Source organism: Actinia tenebrosa, unplaced genomic scaffold, assembly GCF_029948245.1.
Source record: "Actinia tenebrosa isolate PJP-AT-01 unplaced genomic scaffold, QUT_ActTen_1.0 PGA_scaffold0__85_contigs__length_37466705, whole genome shotgun sequence".
NCBI lineage: Eukaryota > Metazoa > Cnidaria > Anthozoa > Actiniaria > Actiniidae > Actinia > Actinia tenebrosa.
Genome location: NW_028292569.1, coordinates 20,391,420 through 20,416,241, shown reverse-complemented (window position 1 = coordinate 20,416,241; position 24,822 = coordinate 20,391,420). Strand labels below are relative to the sequence as shown.

General features: G+C 40.6%; 3 protein-coding genes across 5 annotated transcripts in view; 1 reads left to right on the top strand and 2 right to left on the bottom strand.

Moving 5' to 3' along the window:
- The window catches only part of LOC116287275 (uncharacterized), a 125,680-nt gene that overhangs the window by 55,475 nt on the left and 45,383 nt on the right, over positions 1-24,822 (bottom strand). The gene's annotated exons all lie outside the window — the stretch shown is intronic.
- On the top strand, positions 9,443-14,990 carry LOC148913704 (uncharacterized). Its single transcript, XM_089025938.1, has 6 exons — positions 9,443-9,625; positions 10,086-10,332; positions 10,460-10,656; positions 10,793-11,228; positions 11,577-12,555; positions 13,315-14,990. Exons 1-6 carry the CDS (start codon positions 9,619-9,621, stop codon positions 14,242-14,244), a joined length of 2,796 nt encoding a protein of 931 aa, XP_088882064.1. The 5' UTR covers positions 9,443-9,618; the 3' UTR covers positions 14,245-14,990.
- Positions 15,922-17,672, bottom strand: LOC148913703 (uncharacterized protein KIAA1958-like). The gene is made up of 2 exons (XM_089035237.1): positions 17,459-17,672; positions 15,922-17,328 (listed from the first exon to the last, which is right to left on the bottom strand). The coding sequence occupies exons 1-2, from the start codon at positions 17,670-17,672 to the stop codon at positions 16,211-16,213; spliced, it is 1,332 nt and encodes a 443-aa protein (XP_088891363.1). The 3' UTR covers positions 15,922-16,210.

Below are 24,822 nucleotides of genomic sequence, written 5' to 3'. Positions count from 1 at the left end.
TTTCTTTTTTCCAAGCCTTTCGTACCGCCAGGTAATGGTCTAAAGGACGTGGTCCGTCGTATAGACAGCACCAAATATGTTGTCCACTCCGTTGACAGCCGCAGCGATCGCAAATAGCCTCCCAGTGTTCCCTGTCCTCCCATTTAACGCCCTCAACATCGTCAAAGCCTACAAAGGTTTGGTCAATTTCCTTCTTACGCTTTGTCAGCACCCGGGAGGTTTCAAGGGGGCAACAGCGTTCGGCTATGTCACCGTGGGTTTCGCAGGCAATACCTTCGAGGTGGTAACGGCGGCAGCGGTACTTATGCCAGTTCTCTTCAAAGAAGGGCTCATCACAGCGGCGGCAGCAGTTCTTAAGACAGACCCTGTTGTCGCGGTGATATTGTAAGGCTTGGAGGGTGGACAGCTCTCGACCGCAGTCACCGCAAAGGGTGCTTACGGTCTTTTGACAAACCTTTTTGGAAAGATGGTATTGCAGTCGCTGCTTACTGCTGAAAGATTTATTACATTGCATGCACTCCATTATACATACCTTATTTTTTTATTGTTATTTTGTTAAACCCTGCAAGAGGGTTTTAGGATAGGGTCTATTATTTCTTGTTGTTTTGTTAAATGCCTGCGAGAAGGTCTTAACAAATTAACAATAATTATTAAGACTCTTTTGAAACCTCTTATCTTACTTTAACAAATTAACAATAAATAAGAAGACCTTATTTGAAACCACCTTGCAGAGTTACTCCTCTTTGTAGGTGTCAGCTAAGGTTCGCTGTGCTTTAGGATCTGCGGGACACCAATGCCCAACAAAGGATCCTTCGGGGAATACCTTATTACAATGAAGGCAGGTGTATTTTTTACACGGTTTGGGTATCGGTGTTTTGGGAGGGGTAATGCAGTCGGCGGGTAGTTCGCACGTAATACAGTCCATATATTGAAATGGTAATGAGAACTGTATTCTATGGAGGGTATCGCATGAAATCCTTAATGGACTCCTTAGCCCAGCCCGCCATCGTCAACAAGGCGCCAAACCGTTCTGCACGCTTCAGACCGCACATTTCATCGTACAATTCCTGCACGCGCTCTTTTAACCGGTTTATCTCCTCCCTTTGCATTTCTATGGTGTCTTTTTTATCTTTTGCGTCGGCTACGATTCTTTGCATTGCTTCCACTGGTTCCATCTATATATGAACCCAGATCACATACCTTGTAACGCTCTGATAGTAGGACCCACCGGCTGTGGAAAGACACAATTTGTCGTGGAGCAGCTATTAGGACCCTTTAGATACCGCTTCGACTATATCGTGCTATTATGCCCCACCTACAGGAATAATGTTACCTGGGAAGGCATAGGCAGGAATGATGACGACTTCTTCGTAGATATCTTAGACCCCAACGAGTTATCCAGCCATCTTAAGTTCTGGCACAAGCAATTCCCTAAAGATACACAGACTTTACTCATACTGGATGACATTGCCTGTGGGGATGACGTAAAAAAGCGCACCTCCGAATTGGTGAAGCTTGCTTTCAGCGGTAGGCATGACAATATCAGCGTTTGGTTACTTTCGCAGCAGCTTACCAGCGTCTCTAAGCCCTTCAGGGAAAACATAGGCTCCCTGGTCGTATTTTATACTCCGAGCAAGTCAGACCTGGAAACCATCTTAAGCGACTACGGCGGTGAGATAAGCAAGGAACAGTTGCATGAATACATGCGGCATTTAAAGACGCATCAACATTCCAAGATGATCTTTTCTTTGAGGTTTCCTTATGACGTTAATGTATATGGAGATTGAGCAGCTCTTAGATGAAGTCCCCACACAGTTAGACGAAAGTAACCTCAAGGAACAACTCAACATCCTTGTGTCTTCGGGGAAGTGTAAAGAAATGATAGGCAAGGAACTTACCCATGAGCAAGTTAACAAGTTGTCAGAAGAGGAAGTCAAAAAGTTCCATAAGAGGTACGAGGCTGCCCTTGCAAGTAAGACCACGGACGCCGTCGCAGACTCCGCTATCCGACTTGCGACTAAATTGCTTGGACTTGCACTGCCCATAGACGATGTGGAGCAACTGCGGAAGGACATTAGCGAGGACTATGTCATCGCTCAAGAACTTAAGATAACCTGCGGCTGGTTGTCTTTGAAGTGCGGTAAGTTAATGGCAGTCGCCTCTGCGGCACTTCACGTAGCTCAGCACGTCGACTTGAAGGAGGTACTAGGTTCCTTCGGAACATCTTGGAAGGACTTCAAGAAGGATAGAGAAGTCGAAAAGGTCTTCCAGGCAGCACTTGCTGATGATCAAGTCGCCTCAAGTACTTAGTCAAGTCATTGTCAAGTCGTCCTTAAGTCATTCTCAAGTACTTAGTCAAGTCATTGTCAAGTCGTCCTTAAGTCATTCTCAAGTACTTAGTCAAGTCATTCTCAAGTACTTAGTCAAGTCCTTCAAGTCCTTAGATATAAATGAGTGAACCAGAGTCGAAGGCAGAGCAACCCGAGCAGAAGATTACCAAGGCTAAATCTGCAGGCAGAGTTGCCGCGGGAAAGAAGCTCGCGGAGATGAACAGGAAGAACAAAGCCAAAAAAGAAGAAAAGGTGGAGAACGAAAGCGAATCCTTTATTAATCCTGGGTACGTCATTGGCGCGTTAGGAGTCATCATAGCAGCAGGCAGCCTTTACTTACAATGGCGGGCTACGAAAAAGGTAGAACCGCCAACATATCGCGCACCTGTGGAGGTTAGAAAAAGCAAAATCCCTGAAATGGAATAACCTTCTCGCTTTGTAATATAATGTCAACCGCGTTGTTGAAAACTGTTGAAGAAGCAGCTATCATTACTTCCATCGTTGCGGGTATTGGTTGGGTTGGTAAGAAAGTGCTCAAAGAAGACTTTACTGAAGACCCAAGCAAGAGCTTCGCTAATTTCGCTAAGATGACCGCTGCCGTTGGCGGGGCTATCATGCTAAAGGATTACCTACGAAAGGAAAAGTACCTGCCTAATGTATAATGGTTAGCTTAGTCGCAGGTGGAGTCATTGCAGCTTTAGTATTTACAGGGGCTAATTATGGTGGTACATATCTGGATAAATTAGTTAGCGGTGATAGAAACGCAGAATCTAACGCCGAAAGGAAGAGGCACGACTTAGCGCTGGAGCAATATCAAAGGGACGTGGCGGCTTGGAATAAGAAGAGACAAGCCTACCGGGATTGGTTGGACAAGAATTACCAAGACAAAATGCAGGCGGATAAGAACTTCGAAAACACAGACTACGCCTTTAAGCTCTATGCGCAGGCGCACCCCGACTTTAGGCTGAAAAGGCCTCAGTTCGAGAATTACTACCAGCCTTCTAAGAAACAAAAAGATAGTGAGTTGGTCTTCGTAGGAGTCGCAGGGCTGGCGGGAGGCGTGGCTTTGGCGTATCTAATATAATGATCGTCTTTTTGGAAAGCGACAAGAATAACTATACTACTTATCTGAATCCTCCCATCCGCGCGGAAAGGGTTCGGCTGGTTAGTTGCTCTTTGTACAATTCTTGGTATAATTTAATTAATGGCTTTGTCGTCGTGACTTCCACCAAACCAAAAATACCAGATTCCCATTACACCCCCATAACACTGGCTAAGGAGCTAGCAAAGCATGGATATACTCTTACCACAGGATTACCCCATGAAATGAAATTCAAGAAAAATAGTGGAAGCGCTAATTTAAAGGGCAGTCCATTGGTAGAACTCCTGGGCCTTACTAGTACCACGATCAATGGTCAACTTGACGTAAAATGGAAAGTCGCATCCTCTTACGAAGTCTATTGCGACTTGGTTCATAGTTACAACAATGGAGAAAAGTCTTCTCTTATGTCCAAGTTTCTGCCCAAAGGTAATCCATTTGACCCAGTAGAATACACTCCCATTTCTTTGGAATATGATTTGTCTAATTTGGTAGAAAGCATAAACATCACCATTAAGGTGGACGGAGAGACGGTGGATTTCAACGGACGCAAGATCAATCTTGTTTTGGAATTCATATAATGGGCCGCGTAGAGGACAAACTCAAAAGGATTTACTATGGGCCTGAAGGCTATTGGAAAGGAGCGTCGGCTATCAAGAAACTCGCGACCGCGGCCAGGGTATCAGAAGAAACGGCTAAGAACTGGTTAAGAAAACAAACCCTCTGGCAGGTCTATCTTCCCGTGCCTAAGTACATTCCCAGGCCCAGCTTTACCGTAAATGCCCCCAATGAAGTTCATCAGGCAGATTTGCTCTTCTTACCGCACGACAAGGTGAGAAAGAAGACCTATAGGTACGCTTTGACCGTAGTTGATATCGCAAGCAGATACAAGGACGCCGAACCCATAACCAGCAAGGATTCTGGGGAAGTCGCAGAAGCCCTAGGTAGGATTTATAAGCGCGTCTTGAAATGGCCTAAGCTGCTGCAAGTGGATGCGGGGACAGAGTTCATGGGCGTGGTTACTAAGACCCTGAAAGACCACGAAACTAAAATTAGGAGAGCTGAAGCTGAGTACCACAGGGGTCAGAGCATTGTTGAAAGATTTAATAAGACCCTGGCCGAGCGTCTCTTTGGATACCAGTATTGGAAAGAGCTGGAAGATCCCTCCAAACGCAACAGGGAATGGACTCAGAGGCTCCCCCAGCTCGTCGCGGCTTTGAACAACGAGGCGGCCAGGGCTACGGGAATGAAACCCAAGGATGCTATAAAAAAGAAACACGTGGAACATAAGTCCTTCGTCAGAAGTTCGAGGGCAGTCTTCCCCCAGGAAAAGAGATTAGGTGATGTCACGGTTCGATATCTCTATGAGCCGGGTGAATTAGAAGGAGGATCCAAAAGAGCTACGGATCCCAATTGGTCTTTGGAAACTTACCAGATCCGAAGTGCGATAGCTAAGAAGGGTCAGCCCATCTTGTATTATCTTCACGATGGTCCCACGCGTGGGTTCGTCAAAGAAGAACTGCTTATCGTATGATGTCCGAATGCTATCGTATGGATACCATCATCACACATCCACCTCTTACCGTCAAATGCAGACAGTGACACCTTCTCCTGGTTAACGTTGTGTATTTGATGTCCGTAGCTGCGCAGGCTGTTCATTTTATGCCGCTGTTCCTTACGCGTACGCAGGACCTTTAAGTAGGACTCGTGGGTTATGTCCTTCTTAACCACGTATTTTTTTACGCCTTTAGCTTTCTTTTCTACACCGTCCAGCTTTAGCACGCTGTACATCTGGTTTCAGGCCCACGTATTCCACGATGGGTTTTCCTTTCATCTCATCCTTCATTTTCCCGATTACTTTCTTGTTTTTAGGGGAGTAAAGAAAGTGGTCGCGTGGGTAATCGCTGGTGTCGTATTCATCGATGTCGGGAACACAGTCTTCGTAAATGTCTTCCGTCTGCACCTCTAGTATCAAGGAATCGGTGTCGGTGTATAAGAGGCGGCACTTATCACCGTATTTCGGTTTTAGCTTGTCGTAGTAAAACTCATACATAAGCAGCTTTGATAGGTCTAACACTGTAAACCCCGTGTATACGGGTTTATTCAGGAATAGATTCGCTTTCTTCATGTGAATCACGTAGAAGTTTAACATTTCTACGTATCTAAGGAATCCAGGCTGTGACACGTATGCTTCTGCTTCCTCTCTGGTGCTGGCTATCTTTATGCTTACGCGCTTGCGGATTTTCTCCATTGTCTTACCAAATACGCTATTGTTCATTAGTTTAAACAGGTTCTTTTCGAAGTCATTCTTTGCCTGCGCACGCTTTTGTGTGTTAAAGTCAATGTAGGAGCGCATCCATGGTTCCTGCGTGAACTTCAAAACGCGGTGGATTTTCTTCACGCGTACGCCGTGGCGCACATAGACCTGCAGGTTGCGGTAATGCACCACGTACTTCTTCTTGTCCATCAGGTTCATCGTTAGCTTCCTGTATGGCTTGTATCCGGGACACATTTGCTTTTGCAGCGGACTCAGCTGCTTAAATGGTATCTCTATCGCTTCTGGTGCTAACGGGAACTCATCGTGTGCGTCGTGCAAATGCTCTGGGTACTCCAGGTCCACCTCCAGCACGTAACCTTTGTCGTCTTCTTTACCTACGTTTAGGTAAAACTCTATGGGCTTTATGTTGTCCCATTCGAAGTCGCGTACAGGTAAGTACTGCGACATTGCCCAACCGTAGAGGTTGTTTGCGTCTAAGTAGAAGATGTATGTGGTTGGCTTCTCCGGGTCGTACTCCACCGTGGGATTGTTCGCTTTTGCGTATCGTCTGCTGGGTCCGCAAACACCGCCGCGGATACCGTCTTCCATAAAGCGGTACATGTCGTATTCCGTTAGGAGATCCAGTTGCGCGTTTGTCTTCTTTAGAAGCGCACTCCAACTAAGCCCAGGAGCCGTGTAGAAGTTCGCTGGATCCAACCCGTAGTATTCCATTGCCATCTTTCGAAAGCTTTGGAAAACATCTGCGAGCAGCACTACGTCTGAACGTAGGTAGATGTCGTGGTATTCTCCCATATTCTCACAGGAGTACTTTTCCCACACATCTAACGCATGCTGGTACTCCTCGTCCTTTATACCAGACTCGTTTAGGGTGCTGTAGAATCTCTCTTTGGGTGGTAGGGGCTCTTCGAATCGCTCCCAGGAGTCCATGTATTCGTATGGGTAGACTCCTTTCCTTTCCGCGCCGTATTGACTGGAAATGGGGAACTCCGTGTTATACCTTACTAAGTTTGCTAAGGAGTCCGCCATGAACTGCTGCGAATCTAAGAACTTTAGCTTGCCTACGGTTACGGACATGTACCTTTCTTTGTTGTTGGGTATGCACTTTACTTCGGAGCCGTCTGTTCCTTGTAAGAGTAAGTGACTGTCGTAACCCCTTAAATTGTGAAAGAATACGGGTATTTCCATTTCTGGGTCTACTTTGAAGTTTATATTGCATTTCCAATGAGCCGCTCCTCTGTATTTACCCGTGATGTGGCAGTGATCTCTAACCTTATCCACATAGAAATCCTCAACGAATGCTTTATGACAATGAATGCAGTGGGTGGAAGGCTTGTTGGGCTTTTCCCCCTTCCTTGCATACCTACCACATTTGAAATGAGCTTCTCCTAGATACTTTCCATCTTCATCCCACGCTTTCTTGGCTCGTCTTCCAAACTGAAGAAGCGTATGTTGGCAAATGTGGCATTTTTTTGCCTTGTTAAAAGCCTCCTGGTTCTCTTTGGTAAATTCCATCTTCTTTGGACGTCTTAATTGTTCTCTTATCTCCCCCTCCTCTTCTCGCAATGCTTCTAGAAACTCATTAGCTGCGTTCTTACCTCGGTAAATCACAGGAGGGTTTGCTTTACCGTCTGATCTGACTACTATGTAACCAAAGGAGCAGATCTCGTGTAATCCTACCTTATTCGTGGCACCACGTTTCTGCTCTTCCTTAGTTATCAACGCTTCGAAGTCTGCATATATCACGTAAGGCACTTGCATCTGCTTTTGGTGGTCTGAGTAGGATAGGTTCTTATCTGTGGGCATCTGGATCCGTTGCGCCACTTCTTCGACTCCGCGACATATTTCGTCGTGATCCTTTAGAGCTTTAACGCTGGTAAAGGATAATAAGCAGCAGTCGCAGAAGTATTTCTTGCCTTTGTGTTTGGTGTGTCTGTAAAATAGTCTGCTAACATGTTTGACCCACGAATAATGTCCGCCGTGGTAGAAGAGGTGTATTCGTTCTCCTTTACTCTTTGACAGCGCTAGTGGCACTATCGTTTGGTCTCTGACTCCGTAAACGTTAATGGCTAGGTCATTTTCCTGCTCGAATATCGGTATGTCTGTCAGCTGCATTGGGAACTCTACGCCATCCCACTCCAAATCATCTGTTGGGTACTTGCTTGGTCTACATGGATCCTTATCTACTGGATACAGTGCGGATCGTATTGCCCACATAAAGCAGCGGTTGTCGTCATTCTTTACGTTAACGATTGCCTTCTTCCTTTCTACCCACACCGGCAGGGGCACGTAACTTCCTCCTCGTATTGGCACGTACCTTGCCATGCTAACCTCCATACCTTCTACCTCCTCCACTGTCCAACCTGATCCTTCTTTCGTGTAGTTAGACAGCGACTCCATTATTGCTTCTAAGGCTTCGCTGAGTGACCTATCCAGATTGGTGGACTCTAATATAACCAGTGACTTTGATCGCAGCATTGCTGTTGTCGTTACCTCATCTTTTGACAAACTTACTTCTACCATTATACTCGCTTTCAGGGCTCCTAATTCTTCTATACCTTTTCGAAGCGTTCTCTTGACCTTCCTTTCTGACTGACGCCAAAACTGTCTAACGTCAATCTCACCGTTACCGGGTATTGACACCGTTTCGAAATTGCTTTGGGATTCCATCTATATAATAGGAGATATCTTATACCTAATTCCAGACCCTTTTCAGATCGTCGTAGTCATACTCACAATCCTGACAATGCCAAAACAATTTAACCTTAGTCTCAAACTTCTTACCACATCCACAATTATAGCTGCTCATACATTTCGTCTTCATCTTTAAATGCTTCTTCAAGTCCACTTCTTTCTTAAAAATTCTCTTACAATCTTCGCACTCCATATATAGACTAACATATTTTACATAAACACGGGATGCGGGTAATCGCGGTACGAATCGAGGGGGGTACTTTAGGCGGGTAATCCTCCGGTTGTCGTTGCGCTGGAACCCCCATCCCCTATACTACTTAAGTTATTAAAAAAATAATAGAGTGCATGCACTAAAACCGTGAACATTAAATAGTACTAATTAGTACTACTTCATGCAGAATCCTTTATTTTCTATTGTTTAATTATCACTATTTAGTGCTAAAAATTAGTATTTGTTTCACGGATTTAGTGTGAGCACTCTAATAAAATAAAGCAAAAAATAATTTAAAAAATTAGTGGTTTTTAAAAACCCGTGAAACAACTAATACTATTTACTATCTAATAGCAGGTATTGAACAATAGAAAACAAAAGACTTTAAGCGGAATAGCACTAAATAAATGAGTATGAATTTCACAAGTTTATGAAAACCTCTCTAATATTAATAAATATAAGTAAATAAAAAATTAACATATAATTAAATATATGAATTATGTAAGTAAATAAATAAATTAGAACAAGTCTCTAACAACAACAACTTTATTGTATCATTTTTCTCCTTTTTACAATAAAGTGCAAACAATATATATGTGAATATTAGTAATGCTAAGTTATACTGTTTTATGCTAATTATATTGTTCAGGTAATACTATTCTGTACAATTTAGTAATAGTGTTTCAACGATATATTGTTTCCACTGTGTTTCTTTTATTTTACAGTTTCAAAAACTTGTTACAGCTTGCTGGGGATAAACCATATATCCCTATACTTTATACATTTACATATAGCATACTTTTTTTTTTTTTACCTTGTTTTTCTTCTTCTTCTTTATTATTATTATGGTCTTGGGGTCGAGACAAAGATTCATATACACCTGCAGTGGGAATACCGTCTCCACTCAGATTATCTGTGTAACAGAATTTAAAATTATTATAAGAATGGTCAGGTACTCGTTGAATCTGGTGTTTGGAAAGAAACTGGAAAACTGGAAAAGTCTGAGACAATGAAAGGTAATGATGGTATTTCAATTCTGTTATGCAGCATACATAAATAAATTTCATCATAGGTTTTAGTTGCAAATAATCTCCAGAGCAATAAACGTTAAAGCAATAGATTTAGCATTAAATAACATGTTGAGGGCATTTAATCCATGAAATAGAAATTGCTTGTAAAAGTATTATTATAACAGTCAAACAGACTCAAAAGAAAACAATGGAACAGAGTGTTAGTGTAATATCTATTACACAGGTTTAATGACCTCACTATATGATGTGGTAACTCTAGTACTATACTCTAAGTACATTACAACTATTTTTAACAACCACATCTTTGCCCTTGACACAAACACTCACATAACGCTGCATGTTTATATCTAAAGAAAACATTTATATTACAGGAAGTATTAGTGGGAGCACTATATATTAATTTTACAAATTAATGTTCACACACAAACAAAATTTATGTTTTCAGGAATGACGTTTGAAAACCTTGTGGCTAAATTCCAGTGTGCCTTGTACAACCACTATCAGACCATGGGACCAGACCTGTACAATCCTAAACTTATGAGGGCATTTGCTGAAAAGACTTCTCCTGGTCTTTATGATATGCTTCTTCACTCCATATCTAGAGATGACAATAGAATACAGAATACTGGTACCAGGAAAGAGATACTAGAACAAAGGACTGTTGTTTTACTGCATACCCTTGCATACTTTAGGTGAGTTATATTCTTCTCAAGTGTTCTCTTCACATCCCGTGTGTTTTTATCAGAGTATAATACGCGGAAAACTGTTTTTTAATGCTTAAGTCAAATCAATAAAATGATGTTTGTGTTTTCCATATAGGTCACAGAAAACATCCCATTTACAAAGAGATAGTGGACTTTTTCTTTCTAATCACGGTTTATCAAGGACTGGCCAGTCAGCTGGTTACATAATGGGTGACTCTATTCACAGAAGATCTATAGATGCTGAAAGAAAGAAAATGGTGAATGGTCATGTATCGCTTTTAAAATCACAAATTACAACTGCAATTGATGTGAGTACCAAAAAAACTTTATATATTTACAGTACTGTATTATTTGACTGTTTATTAATTAATCAATTTATTGACTGCACACATGCACAAGTGCATAAAATAATCATATTCAACTAGCTTGCATGGTCTGTATTGTAGAGAATTTTCAAACCTTGTTTCATTTTGTTATTATAAACAAGAAGTTTATGCAATCAACATAATTCTTATTTTCATACATTCACATCAACAGAAATCTTGTCTGGTAATTAACATGATTGATGACTTCCATGTGATCAGCTCCCCAAAACAACCATTAGACCTCAAGAAATCTACATCAATCGACATGATGACCAGTTTATTAGACACGCCAAGTGTTGCATCGATTCCTAGACCACAAGACAGTTTAAGCATCCACAGAACAGTTAAAATCAAAGTAAAACAAGTGACTAAAGATTGTCGTGGGGGAATAAGCCATGATGATGTGGTGAAATTAGTTGACAAGTTCCTAGACTGCAGTTGCACCTTTCTGGAGGGTCTTCCTGAAAAATACAAATCAATAACACCTGAATCAGTTGAAAGTCAAGTTAAAGAATTAGGGTATGTCTTCGTACATGTAATGCAATCAGATGACCATAAATAACATTTAACAATTATTAAGTCGAGTCGTACAAGAGCTGATAGCCAACTCGGCAGCCATTTATGATGAGAGTGGAATAATTGTTTTATTATACAGTCAATCACTGGATCATGAAAAAAATAAATGTTCCGTTATCGTTTTTCATTAGAAAGTGTGTTTCTCTACTCATAGTATACAAGCTGATAGCCTAGTACTTAGTAGAGTAGCCAATCAGACCGTGCGCTTGCTCATATCCAGTGATTGACTAAATTATAATAATTGATATTAATATTTTTGAGATTTGACATTTTGTATTATTTTCTTATTAGCATTTATTCCAGCCATGCCCAAAGCGATTTACAAACCCTGCAGTCTTGTCTACTTATTGATGAAAGAGAACAAACACTAAAAAGCATGGAAGACTATAAAAAAGCATTGAATCACATTCTAAGAGTTGCTCCAGAATTAAGAGAATACATGAAAAAAAACCTAGTACCAACACCTGGTGATTGGCCAACATGGCTCTATATCAAGAAGCTAATAGCTCAAGCTAACAGCCATAACACTATCCTAACTTCCCTCATCCCTGAGCAAGGTCCATTTCATGTTAGTTTAAATCTACAAGAACAGATGGTCGTACAATATAACTTTTTGTTTGATAAATTGCATCAACACTTATTTTCAAAACCACTCCCACAAAAACCTAAGCCACATCAATGTTCCCTGCTCATAAGTTCAGTGCTACTTGGATGGCTTATGGTGCGTGACAGAATAATGGCCAAATTTACTATGTGTAAAGACCCTCAGTATGTACTTGTATTATTTCTTCTGGAAGAAGTAGTACCTTTGGGATTTTTTCAGTACTTTGCTATCTTTCGAAATGGTAATTTAGAACAGTACCTTACTGTGATGGTAAGGATTGCCATCCTGTTTATCATTTGGAAACGAAGACATTATAACAAGTCAACCCTGTCAATGCTCAGTGACATTGAACACCAAAGGAAAAAACTTCCACAATATTTTGAAACAAAAAAGAATTGGCTATCACTTTTTACAGAAAAGAAAGTCGAAATATTTCACTCTGAACTTCGAAACAAAATCACACCATGGTCTTCTGCTGAGTTTATTCAAAATGTAGCAAAATGCATAAATGCTCAAAATTTTCAAATTTCATTCCAAAAACATTTTGTGAAGAATACGTCAAAGGGAAATCACAAAAGGGACTGGACAACTATAGCTGGGATGAGTGCTGAATATCTGATCAACTTGTTTACATCTGTTGCTCAAAACGTTGCAAAAAGTGCAAAGGTAATAATGAAGGACTATTATTGACTAAACATGAACCTTTTTAACCGAGCATGAGGTCTGACTGCAGAAATATCAGACCAAAGTGTTGACATTATAAAATAAGCACAGCAAGGTTTGTGCAGAATAGCCCAAGGTCTGATATTTCTCTTTATTATATGACTGACAGCTATAATTTCCTGTAATTTGATTGGCTCAAGCCCAGTCTGTATTTTGCCAATTTGCCTACATATGGTCGGAATCTTTGGGAATATTTCTTATTACCCGGATCTACCTCGCATGGGTGCACATGTATTCTCTGAACTGTTGAATTCTAGATTCTAGCACACCCTACATGTAGTTTGTAAACACGACTTCATTTTTCATTTATAGAAAAAATTACAAAGTCATATAGTAAAAAATTATTAAACTTGCTTGCTTGGTCTGTACAGAGAAATATCAGACCTTGTTTTTTTCTGCACGGCCCGCAGCCTTGGGCCCATACGTTCAAGACCTTGGTCTGATATTTCTCTGTGCAGACCAAGCAAGCAAGTTTAATAATCCTTTAGTACAGATGTACAGAGTTAGCAAGATTTTTTTATTAATATGTGACTTTGTCTCTTTTTCAATTACATTTACAATTCAAAATCTTAAAAATTGAAAAACATGCACAAAACCCAATCATATTGCAATCATAGACAGTCATACAAAATTTTTCCTATTTTTAGACAACTGCAACTCTTGAAGACATTTATTTCAATTATAATCTTACCTGTTTCACAGATACCAAGAGATCTTGATAAACATGGTAAACCAAAAGGAGACATTAAATTCTGGTTTCCAACATTTGATACAAATGTCAGTAGTACATGTATGCCTCTGGGTTACAGTTTCGAAGAGAAATATCCCAATACTGATCCTTGTCCTGACAGCAAATGTGATCTTCAAAGCTGTAAAGGGAGTGGCACTTTCCGTCGTTTGAACTGTTTTCACACTTTTCATGATGTCTGTTTAGATGGTACTTCCAACTGCCCCATATGTCATGACAAATTACAGGAGAAAATTGAGGAGCTATCTGCAAAATTCAATTCTTCGCTTCTGGAGCCAACAAAGTCAAAGCACAGAAGTTGCACACCACAAAGCATTGATGAAGCAGAAAATAACCAATTACATGTAAGACCTGCAGCCTCCTACAATTCATTGGATTGGGATCAACAAATGGAAAGATGTGTCCAGGATATAGCAAATGTACCACAACCGATGAATGAAACAAGACTGGTTTCTGAACCACCAACCAGCACCATTCACCATAATCCAGTTTCTGCATCAGGCACACCAGGACCACAAACAACACCAGTTCCTCAACCACACATGTACAATCAGCAAAGTGCGATTCTGTACAAATGCCTTTCTTCTACACATTACTGGTTCTTTCCTCATCAGATTTCCCAATCCACAATCAATGGTAGGCATGGTAGCACTGCTTGTACCCTTATTGCACTTCTCATGGCAAACAAATATCACACTACAAAGCCAGTTCTACAATTGTTTCCTAATGGTATTTCAAGTGCATGGGTACCACTACTTAGGTCTTCCATTCTAGAAGGAAACAAAGTCCATGATGACATATTCCAGCATGCACCTGTGCATCTACAAGTGGAAATGGCCTCAAGGCTTCTTGTTTCACAGCTTAGCAATTTCAACTGGGTATAGAACTGCCAGTTAATTTTACAGCTGTCATAACTGATCCAGCAACAAGTAACCTGGAGTACTATTTAAGGTCCATGATGAAATCCAGTACTGGTTCAAGTTCTGCAATAGTGACATTTCGCACTAATACTTTTACTTTTGTCAAAGGACTACAAAACAATATCATTCTTCTGGACAGCCACATTCACCACCCACATGGAGCTTTGATTGCATCTTGCCACATCAATGACATTTCCAGCCTATTACAATGGATGAGATGCACACACTTAGCCACAAACTTCAACCTTTGTACACTGACCATGATACACTTTCAGTAGATGTACGGATGTAAAATGCAATCAGCATCATATGAGAAGCATAAATTTGAATACTATTTTAAGTGTTCTGGGTCCAGTCGTTGGAAGAGTGGATTTTATCCATTGGATCAAAGTAACCCACTTTATACACTGTAGTAGTACAGTAGATTTTTAGTACTGTAACACTCTAAAACCTCAAATTTTTCAACATTCCAGTTTTGGTTCATAATTTCAGACATAAACTTCTGAAACTGGCTATAGTTTTTTTGTTTTTGCTTATTTTGAGAATGGCAGATCTCCAGAATTCAAATTCCTATGCTTCTCACATGAAGTTCATTGTGTAAGCTTATTTTTTATAAACGGTTTCTTTCATGTTTTAGCAGGTTTTATTGTTATAGATATTTATAAGCTTATACATGTATTCACATCTGCAAATTCGTTTTCTTAAGATAGGGGTTCAAATTAAAGTCTTGCATTTACTAAAATTATTTAACATGGCTTTAAAACGCCTGAAATTAAATTGACTGGTAATTAAAATCTTACAAATTTTAACAGTTTTTATATGAAATCCAGAAAAAAAGATGTGTTTGCAGATAATCACATGGTCGGATTCTATGTAAAGAAATCCAAAAATATCTGTAAAATTCCAAAACGAATATTTATAAAATAGCCCTGTTGGTTAAAATAAAACCTACCTTTAGATGTGATCGATTGTTATTTCCATTGAAGCCACAAAAAAGTGATTAAAAGTCGAATGTCTTCGTTTTTATATGTTCGCACTCTTCGACTGTCCGCCATTTTGTTTTTTTTCTCCCAACGCATGCGCAGTGCGTTTTTCACCAGTGTCGGTTACGCCAAACATTGTCGATTTAGCGTGCGTTTTTGACCACCGTGCGGTTTAATATGATGTTTTTATTGCCTTTCAAGTCATTTACTTTGCATGTTCTGCTACTGAAGGTGTTCGGAATGTTCTTTGTTACTTTCTTGGTCATCAAAACAGGTATTTTGCAGGCTTTTACTTAACAAATCGCACATAGATTTCCATTGTCTGTCCTCTTATTGATCATAGATGACGTCTTAAAATGTTCAAAACTAAAGTGGAACCACGAGCGCAGCGAGTGGTTTCACTGTAAAGTTTTGAACATTTTAAGACGTCATCTATGATCAATAAGAGGACAGACAATGGAAATCTATGTGCGATCTGTTTTTTACAACAAACTGCGAAATGTTTACAAAATAAAATAAGCGAAAAGTTTTTCGAAAATTTGTCATTCAAGGAAAGCAAGGCGATAGACCAAACAGCTCCGATTATTGTGAGCTTTTGAATATTCGCTAAGATAGTTAGTTTTCATGATCATTAGAGGACAGAGTACAGAAGTAAGACGAAGGTTTTTCGGTTATTTACTTTTGAAAACTTCAAAGGTTATTTTATGACTTACAAAAGTTTTTTTTCATAAAACACGTCAACATTTCACAACCAAACTTCCTACGCTGTGATTGGCTAATTTTGACAGTTCTTTGACAGCCACTGTGAAAGAATGCTAGCTATTGGTCAAAACTTTTGACATATACTTATAAATGGCTGTTTTAGTTAAGTCGAAAAGAGTTTGAGTCAGAACTCAAAGGTTCTAAAAAATGAAGCTTACTAATAAGCTCAGCTAAGAAAAGCAATGTCACTTTCGCTTGACAACATAGACATTCACGTTCTGGATGGAGCAGCCATTGAAGATCGACTCTGGAATGGAGTTAATGGCCATCTCAGACTGTACAACCTGTACAGAAGTGGAAGCAGACGAAACAGCCCTGGGATCTCGATCAAGCCTTCTACTCTCGCCCTCTGAATCGGTCAATGCACTGGAAATCACGTCCGAGCAGGTCTTTAGTTGCTGGACCGATGGTCTTCTGTTATAAGATAGAATACTCTGTTCATTGGTATGTCCAGAGATGCTCATTATGTGACGAGTCGGGATTCCAGCATTTGACCACATGGTGATAGCTGTTGCTCTGACGCTGTGGTTCGTGTAGACTTTTGACAAGCCGGCTCCGATAGAGATTGACTTCATCATATCACCCAACTTGTTGACACCTAGAGACTTGTTTTCATACCACACTGGGTCCTCTGGTGTAAAGATTGGCACTGGTCTTTGAAAGAACGCTTGTTGTTTGGGGTTAAGTTTGGAAAGATAGTACTTCAGGCACCACAGCGAATCGCCAGTTTCACCTGTTGAATACAACCGTGTTTCGTTTTCATAACTCTGCTTGTCACAAAAGCCACCCTGATGGTTTTTTGTCTGCTCCTCGTGAGTCATGGTTGCATATTCCTTTCCTTCACCGTCAAGATCAAAAGTAAAGCTTTCTCGGCGGAGCTGTCTTTGGCCCTCACAACCACGGCGGCACCAATACAGGGTCACTATGAACCACACTCGCCGAAGGAGGCCGTAAGGATTCTCGTGGCTCAAAAAAGGATTTTTCTTGACTTTACTCACATCGGCTGGCTCAATGACTGGTTTGTGTTTGGTATTTTGTTTCTGTTCTCTTTTGTTGACCTTCAGCTTGCTCTCCAGTATCTTGTTAGAGCTGTAAAATGCTGGGTTGTTAGTGAGCTTCATTGCTTTACCATTGACTGCAAAATGGCGTTCAACAGCATTCCTGAACCCAAGCAGCGAGGAGCGGCTATACTCTTCACCTTTCTGGTTTCTGGCCTCTGCATAAAACCTCCTCAGGATGTCATTTAGCTCGGCCTCTGTTAGATCCAACAAGGGCTTGCAAATTTTTCGCTCATGGCACCATTCTGAAAATTGCATCAACAACTCGTAAGTAACTAAAAGTGAAAGTAAGATTATTTCTGTAGATTTCTTTATCCTTTTCAATATTAGCTAGGTTTTAACGCATATTTTCTTGAAAAAAATGAGCTGACCTACCTTGCAACAGTTTTAATACCCATTTAGTGTTTCTTTTTGTGCCCTTCGCGTTAGCACTTGACACAAGCTCATTCAAGTCTTTTTCTTCGCAAGTTGCAAAGCGAGATGAATTTTTCACGTCTTCCTCTATCTTTTCTGCCTCCAGAACTAAATATTCGTCGGCAAGACTATCAGCAAGATTAAATTCAAAGTTTGGTTCCTCTTCTGGTTCCATTGTCTACTTTTATTAGCAAAATAAATTCGCAAAATCACAGTCCTTACGATAAAATCCTACCGGCGAGTCTTGTTTTCAAAAACATTACGTCATCCATGTGTCTGTCCTCTTATTGATCATAGCTCTCAGCCAATCAGAATGTGTTATTTACGTGAGTTGTTGTAAAATTGTAGATATACAAAATGATGCGTGCAAAGGTTGTTGAATTATACCACAGGTAGCCCAAGCTTGGTTTCTGTGGTGTCCTGTTATAAGGAAATGTATGGGGAATCATCAAAAATTTCAATAAAATCATCAAAACGTGAAATAAAGCCTCGAAATTTTACCCTATCATTGAGAAATAGCACTTTTTTCGCTCTGCGTGGTTATTTTTTGAATTTAGCCCGTTTTAAGGATTTTTTCCCCCACCAGTAAGAAATAAGAGAAGGTTGGAAACTCGGGATCCAAAAGCGAGCCATCACGAGTCTTTGAAACCTCGTACGTCTTCGAATTTTCTTTCCAGCGCCAAATTTTAGTCATGACCCTTCTCTCACATCCCTATAGAACCGAGAAAGTCGCATTAGAGATTAGTCTTCGCGTCTTTAAGCCATGAAATTTGCCTGTATTCACATACTACCTCGCTTGTTCTGACCCGTACTTGGAGCTCACTGTACACCAGTTCAACGGATTTCTTTCGGCAACCGACCCGAGGTCACGCCGGAAGTCTTCGTATCGTAAATGCGGATTCGATTTGGATATCGTCTTTCTTCGAAATTATAAGTTAAATACTTTTGTATCTTAGGCCGTTAAAAAATACACTCACCATAATTTTCGAAATTATAAGTTAAATACTTTTGTATCTTTGGCCGTTAAAAAATACACTCACCATAATTTTCGAAATTATAAGTTAAATACTTTTGTATCTTTGGCCGTTAAAAAATACACTCACCATAATTTTCGAAGAAAGACGATATCCAAATCGAATCCGCATTTACGATACGAAGACTTCCGGCGTGACCTCGGGTCGGTTGCCGAAAGAAATCCGTTGAACTGGTGTACAGTGAGCTCCAAGTACGGTTCAGAACAAGCGAGGTAGTATGTGAATACAGGCAAATTTCATGGCTTAAAGACGCGAAGACTAATCTCTAATGCGACTTTCTCGGTTCTATAGGGATGTGAGAGAAGGGTCATGACTAAAATTTGGCGCTGGAAAGAAAATTCGAAGACGAACGAGGTTTCAAAGACTCGTGATGGCTCGCTTTTGGATCCCGAGTTTCCAACCTTCTCTTATTTCTTACTGGTGGGGGAAAAAATCCTTAAAACGGGCTAAATTCAAAAAATAACCACGCAGAGCGAAAGAAGTGCTATTTCTCAATGATAGGGTAAAATTTCGAGGCTTTATTTCACGTTTTGATGATTTTATTGAAATTTTTGATGATTCCCCATACATTTCCTTATAACAGGACACCACAGAAACCAAGCTTGTAGGGCTGCCTGTGATTATACAGATCTAGATCTACGGGGGAGTCCGGCCCGACGCTTATTAAACACTCATGTGACCAATTGAATAGGCAAGCGCGTGACTGTTATAAAAATGTATTATGTACAAGTATACTTTAATATTTGTATTGATTTTATATTATCCTATTAAAGACCACGTTGCCGTATTCTTTAGAGAATAAGAAAATAATTAATGTGATTACACAGAAATAGGGAAAAAAGTATAACAAAAAATATGCGGCTTACATAATAATTGCTGGAATTGATTCCCCACGAGCTCTACTTTTTCTATTTAGCTCTGTTAAATATCGAAATTTAAAACTAAATTTTTTTATAAAGGATGACACTTACCAGTAATTCAACTGAAAGATCCATATGGTCCTAAAATTATCGTCTACATTTCTTACAATTATTTTCAAGTTTGGCAATTATATACTTAGTAAATTGATAATATTAATTCACTACTTCGTTGTAAGTCGAGTAAAAATAAATTATTTGCGATTTTTTTCTACCAGTACATATTGACCCCCTCAACCTTTTGGTTTCCGATGTATCCCCCGGACGGAACGTAATACGCACCTCTCAGTATAATGTAAGGATCTATGAAAAAAAAGATGTTAATACTAACAGCTATTGAGCTATGTCTCGTATAATGTTGAATAAAAATACCGCAATATTGTTATATTATAGTAATGTTATACTATTGCCACTATATATCATATTTAAAAGAATATTTTTGGTGAATTTCAGCCGTCGTCTGTATGCTACTAACTCATCTTCTCAAACATTGTTTACGTCTTGGCTACATTATCTTTCCTAGACGTTTCGCTTCGTACTATGTAGTTTACATTTCAAAACAAAATCAGATTTCCAAAGAAACTTTTTATCTTCTTCAGGTCTTTATATTTTTCAAGATTTACTGCAAACCTTGTTATATTTCCTTGGCCAAATCAACTCTACATGATTGTTTTCAAGTTGTGTCAAGACATATTTTTCACGGCTCATAATTCTGACCCAAACTGAGTACTAATAACATGGATACATCGAAAGAAGTTTACTTCAGTACATCATTATTTTCGACACAGAGCTTAATACCGTTTTAAACACTTCAGTAAGTTTAGCGTATGTGGAAAACAGTAAAGAAATCGAGTATAAATGTTCTAGACATTTAGTCTGGTCTGTTATCAATCTGAATTATGAATACAGTTTATAGCGATGCGGAAACAAACGCATGCATGAATACAAAGCTCAGATCGCTTTTTATAATGTTCTGCTTATTTCGTTTGGTCATTTTTCGCAAGTTCTAACCTCAGTTTCAAGCTCAGTTTCTTAATTTTTTTTTTTGCGTTTTCCAAGAAATACTTAAGCGTAAGTCGTAAGAGTCTCTTATTTCCATATTGTCACAGATATCAACACTACTGACGTCAAGCTGCTTTCTTCAAAGGGAAAGGGCATGAACCGGAATATAAATAGCTCTTATTAACCGAGTGCGAGGTCCGTACCGTAAGTTATGGACCGAGTTTTTTCCACTGCCTTATGGCCCAAGCGCGTAGCGCGCGGGCCATAAAAAAGTGGAAAAAACGAGGATCCATAACTTACGGTACGGACCGAGCAAACGAGGTTAATAAGATATTTATTATATGGCAAGGCATTGAGATCAAAAAGAGGCGAAGCAACAAAAAGTAAAGTTTACAGCGCATGTCAAACGAGAACTGCATTGGAAGGGCTTCCTGTACGTGCCACAAGTCATGTAGTGTTTGAGGCGCTCAAAAGGCGAAGTTTTAGTTTACTTTGAAAGAATTTAGCTAAAGTTTAAAGTTTTTTGAAATACTAGTTAACAAAAGTGAGGCTTTATTTTGCAAAACATATAAATGCAAAGCAAAAAAGGCATCAAAAGTAGACCTCAAGAACTCAACATGAGATTGAGAAGAAAACTGTCGTACTTCAAACTTCAAGATATTCACAACCAAGATGAAAAACACTACAGCCTTCCGCTTGTTTTCCTGCCTTTTATTGAGAAAAAAAACCTCAAAAACTGTCTCCAGAAATGAATGAGAAGCTTTGGAAAATTACGGCTGGCTGAACATGGATAGTTTTCGTCAATTTTCAACGTTTTGACTGTTTGAAGCAGGCCGCCATATGTACAATGGCTGAAGTCATGAAGAAGGCACACTTTCGACTCAATTAAAAAAGGTACTGCCAACTCTCCTGTCTAAAAATACATTCAAATTCAAGTGGGGGTGAAATATTACTGAAATATGGAGATACTTCAAGAGCGAGTAGTATAGGGAATGGGGGTTCTAGCGCAGTGACCACACGAGGATTTCCCGTTTAAAGTCACTAACCCGTGTTTGCGTAGCCCTCATTCCCTATGAGACCCCCAGGATTACCCGTGGGGGTAACAGCGCACTCGAAATATGTTAGTTTACGCCAGGATTACCCGTGAGGGCAACAGCGCACTCGAAATATGTTACTTTACGCCAGGATTACCCGTATAGGGAATGGGGGTTCCAGCGCAATCTCAACACGGGCAAGATCCGTGTCAAAAATCCACCTACGGACGACCCCCCACTCCAAGTGTGGTTGAGGGCAACAGCGCACTTAAATATGTTAGTCTATATATGGAGTGCGAAGAATGTAAGAAGTTCGTTAACGACTTTTGCATAATTTGTCTAAGACCTAAAGTTATCGTACCCAAGCCAGAACCCTTTTGGTGTTGTGGTAAAAAAATGCAAATAGAAGATGACACCTCCGCACAGTGTTACGAGTGTGGTAAGAATATTCGTAATGCCGTACCAAATGCTACCAGAGAGCAGTATTACGCCAATGGAGGTCGTAAGAAAACGCCATATAAGAGATTAAAATACTTCAGGGACTGGATGAGTCATATCCAAGGTTTACATCCGATATATTTAAGCGACGAAGTAAGGAAAAAAATCATAGACCACTTAGAAGAGTCAACCCCGCAAAGTCTACGAAAGACATTGAAAAAATTAAAACTAGGGAAATATTACAAAGCTATTCCCTATCTTTTGTCTGAAATTACCGGTAGGCGTATTCCTCATGTCCCAGATATGCAAAGGGCCGAGTGGATGTTTTGTCGGCTGGATAAGGATATTCCTTATTACCCCGATGTAATTTACGAAATATTTTACAAAATAGACCCCAACCACCCCCTATTAGAATGGATTCCGAGAAGATGAAATGTGCAGTCGAAATCCCCCTACGTTCTTTTCAAAGCAGATGTCTACTGAGCGAGTTTTCTTTGGAGCTCCTCTTTTGCCTCCTGGTAGATCTTTTTGCGAGATTCCTCGGAAAGATCTTTCACTATGGTTTTTTTATTGCCTGACTTTAATTCGCCGTATTTTCTTTCCTCCGCGAGGATCAAAGAAAACTCCGCGTCGTCTATGCGGCGGTCCTGCAGAGCCTGAGACACCAAGTCGGCGATGGTGTTAGCCTTTGCTCTTGCTAGGGCTATATGAGTGTCGTGCTTGGATATCTTACCGGACAATTGCTTCATAATACCTGTCGTAACAGCGGAAACGATGCCGCAGACGGCTCCAACGCTGGCCAAAGGAACGCCAACGACTATTCCAGGTCCGGTGAGTGAGGCAGCAACGCCAGTGCCTGTTAACGCCACGGACATGGAGCCGGAAGTTATCGCGATTTTATGTAGTATGCTTCGGGCTCTGGCGTACTTTTTCCTGACCTCTTCGTAGTGTTTCGCTTGCCCTTCCAAGTAAGCCAGTATTAAGTTCGCTTTATTCAGACGAAAGTTCTCAGCGTTTAATTCGTTAGGACCTGTATCCTTAGTGGTAGCGTGATAATTGGGAACATCTGGGTACAACTTAGGTGCTGATGGTATAACATCCATTATATATACTAATGTACGACGCTTTTGGGGATGATATTGAGGAGCAGCCACATCACGACAACCGGGATTACTGGAATTGGAGAGCATTTAGGAAGATGTTTCCGCATGCAGACCCTAGTAAGTTCGAAAGAAGACCCGATGGGATTTACTATAACGGCGAAAGAATGTACAGCAATACGGACTTGGAGCCGCATGAGGAGAGGAAAAAGGCACAGCATTTGCCAATAACGAAGGAGGCACCCGTGCATAAAGCGCCCAATTTTCCTAGAAACTTATTGTTAACCACGGAAGATTACCCATTTTACGATGCTGAAGGTGGTGTAAACGACTTTGAAACGATGGTAACGTTCCTGAAGATTTCAGTGGGTAGGCAATCATTTGATGTAGTAGTAAGGAATATCTATGGGGATACGATGTTAAAGCATACGTCGGGTAAAGAGGCCAGGGAATGGTTAGCAGGACCCAATATGCGATATTGGCCGCAGCAGTTAAACTTTGCTGTCTGGGCCGCCACTAAAGGTTGTGGCGTTGCCGCGGATATGTTTCACGTTCCGATCATGCGGTTTCACGTTGCCTTTACGGTAAGGAGGTTGTTGAAGGAGCTTAACGTACCTTTACCGGGAGATAAGGCATTTAATCCAATGAATAATCAATATAACGCCGCAGCCCTAGAAAGGTTAATTAATGAGTTCAAACCACAGCAAAAAGACTTTCGTTACAAAGAGGGTAAGACGCATGGGCTGGGTATAGTTTACGTTTGGGGTGCCAATGGTGAGAAGCCGGCTGACTACGGACATCAGGAATACCCAAGTAATGAGTTAGAGTTCAGTGATATGGGTGGTAATAAGGGTAATAATTCATTAATTACTAGAATTCAAACGAACTACCCCGGCACTTGGGATCCATTTGTGTTGATGAAAGGAAAAGGTTTAAGGAACCTAGCCAGGATTAACCGCAGCATTGAAGCATTTGTGTACTGCATCTTAGGGGCGCAGGTAAATACCCGCAGCCCCATCGTTGGATCCCAAGGCGCTTCACAGGAAACGCAACAAGAATTCCTAACTTTATTTGAGTCTGCAATAATAGAAAATGACATATCTAAATCGGTGCAGAGGTATCAATTAGCGGTGCAGCAGTCTAAAGTGCGACTGGATTACGCTTTGTCGCCTGGTTGTTGGTTAATGCCAAGTAATTTGGTTATTAACACCAATTCCGTTGTGGGTTATAACAACAAGCTGCAGCGAGCTACTAAGGATATGAAGTTTGGGGTGAATGACGTGAACTCTGACATGACCAAGGGCATTACTCACTTCGTAGAGAAACCAAAAAAAGAGGTAGAAAAACCATTAAAAAAGGCGTACGTGCCGCCAAAGAAATCAGTAAAGAAGGTTACCGAGGAATATGACCATGACTTACTAAAAGCCGGCTTAACAGTCGCGGGTGTTGGTCTGAGCTATTATATATGGCGATGAACAACCCCTACGTAGCTGGAGTAGATTGTGTTTATACGACTTACGCAGGCGAGAAAAAATACAACCAGGCATCTTGGGTTGATGTCACGGGCATGTCCGTGAATTTGAACTACTCGGGAAAGAAGTTGATAATATGCAGCATTTGCATTGGCACGAGCAGCCATGCCAACGTGGGCTTTAGGTTCCTGGATGACAATGGCGTACTGCAGCCTATGAGAAGTAAGACAAACAACAGGGTGCCTGCGCATTTTTCCGTAGAGCCCAACCCCAGCAGCCTTGAAAATCATTCCGTTTGGACTTTACACATGGTTGCCGATTGCCACGG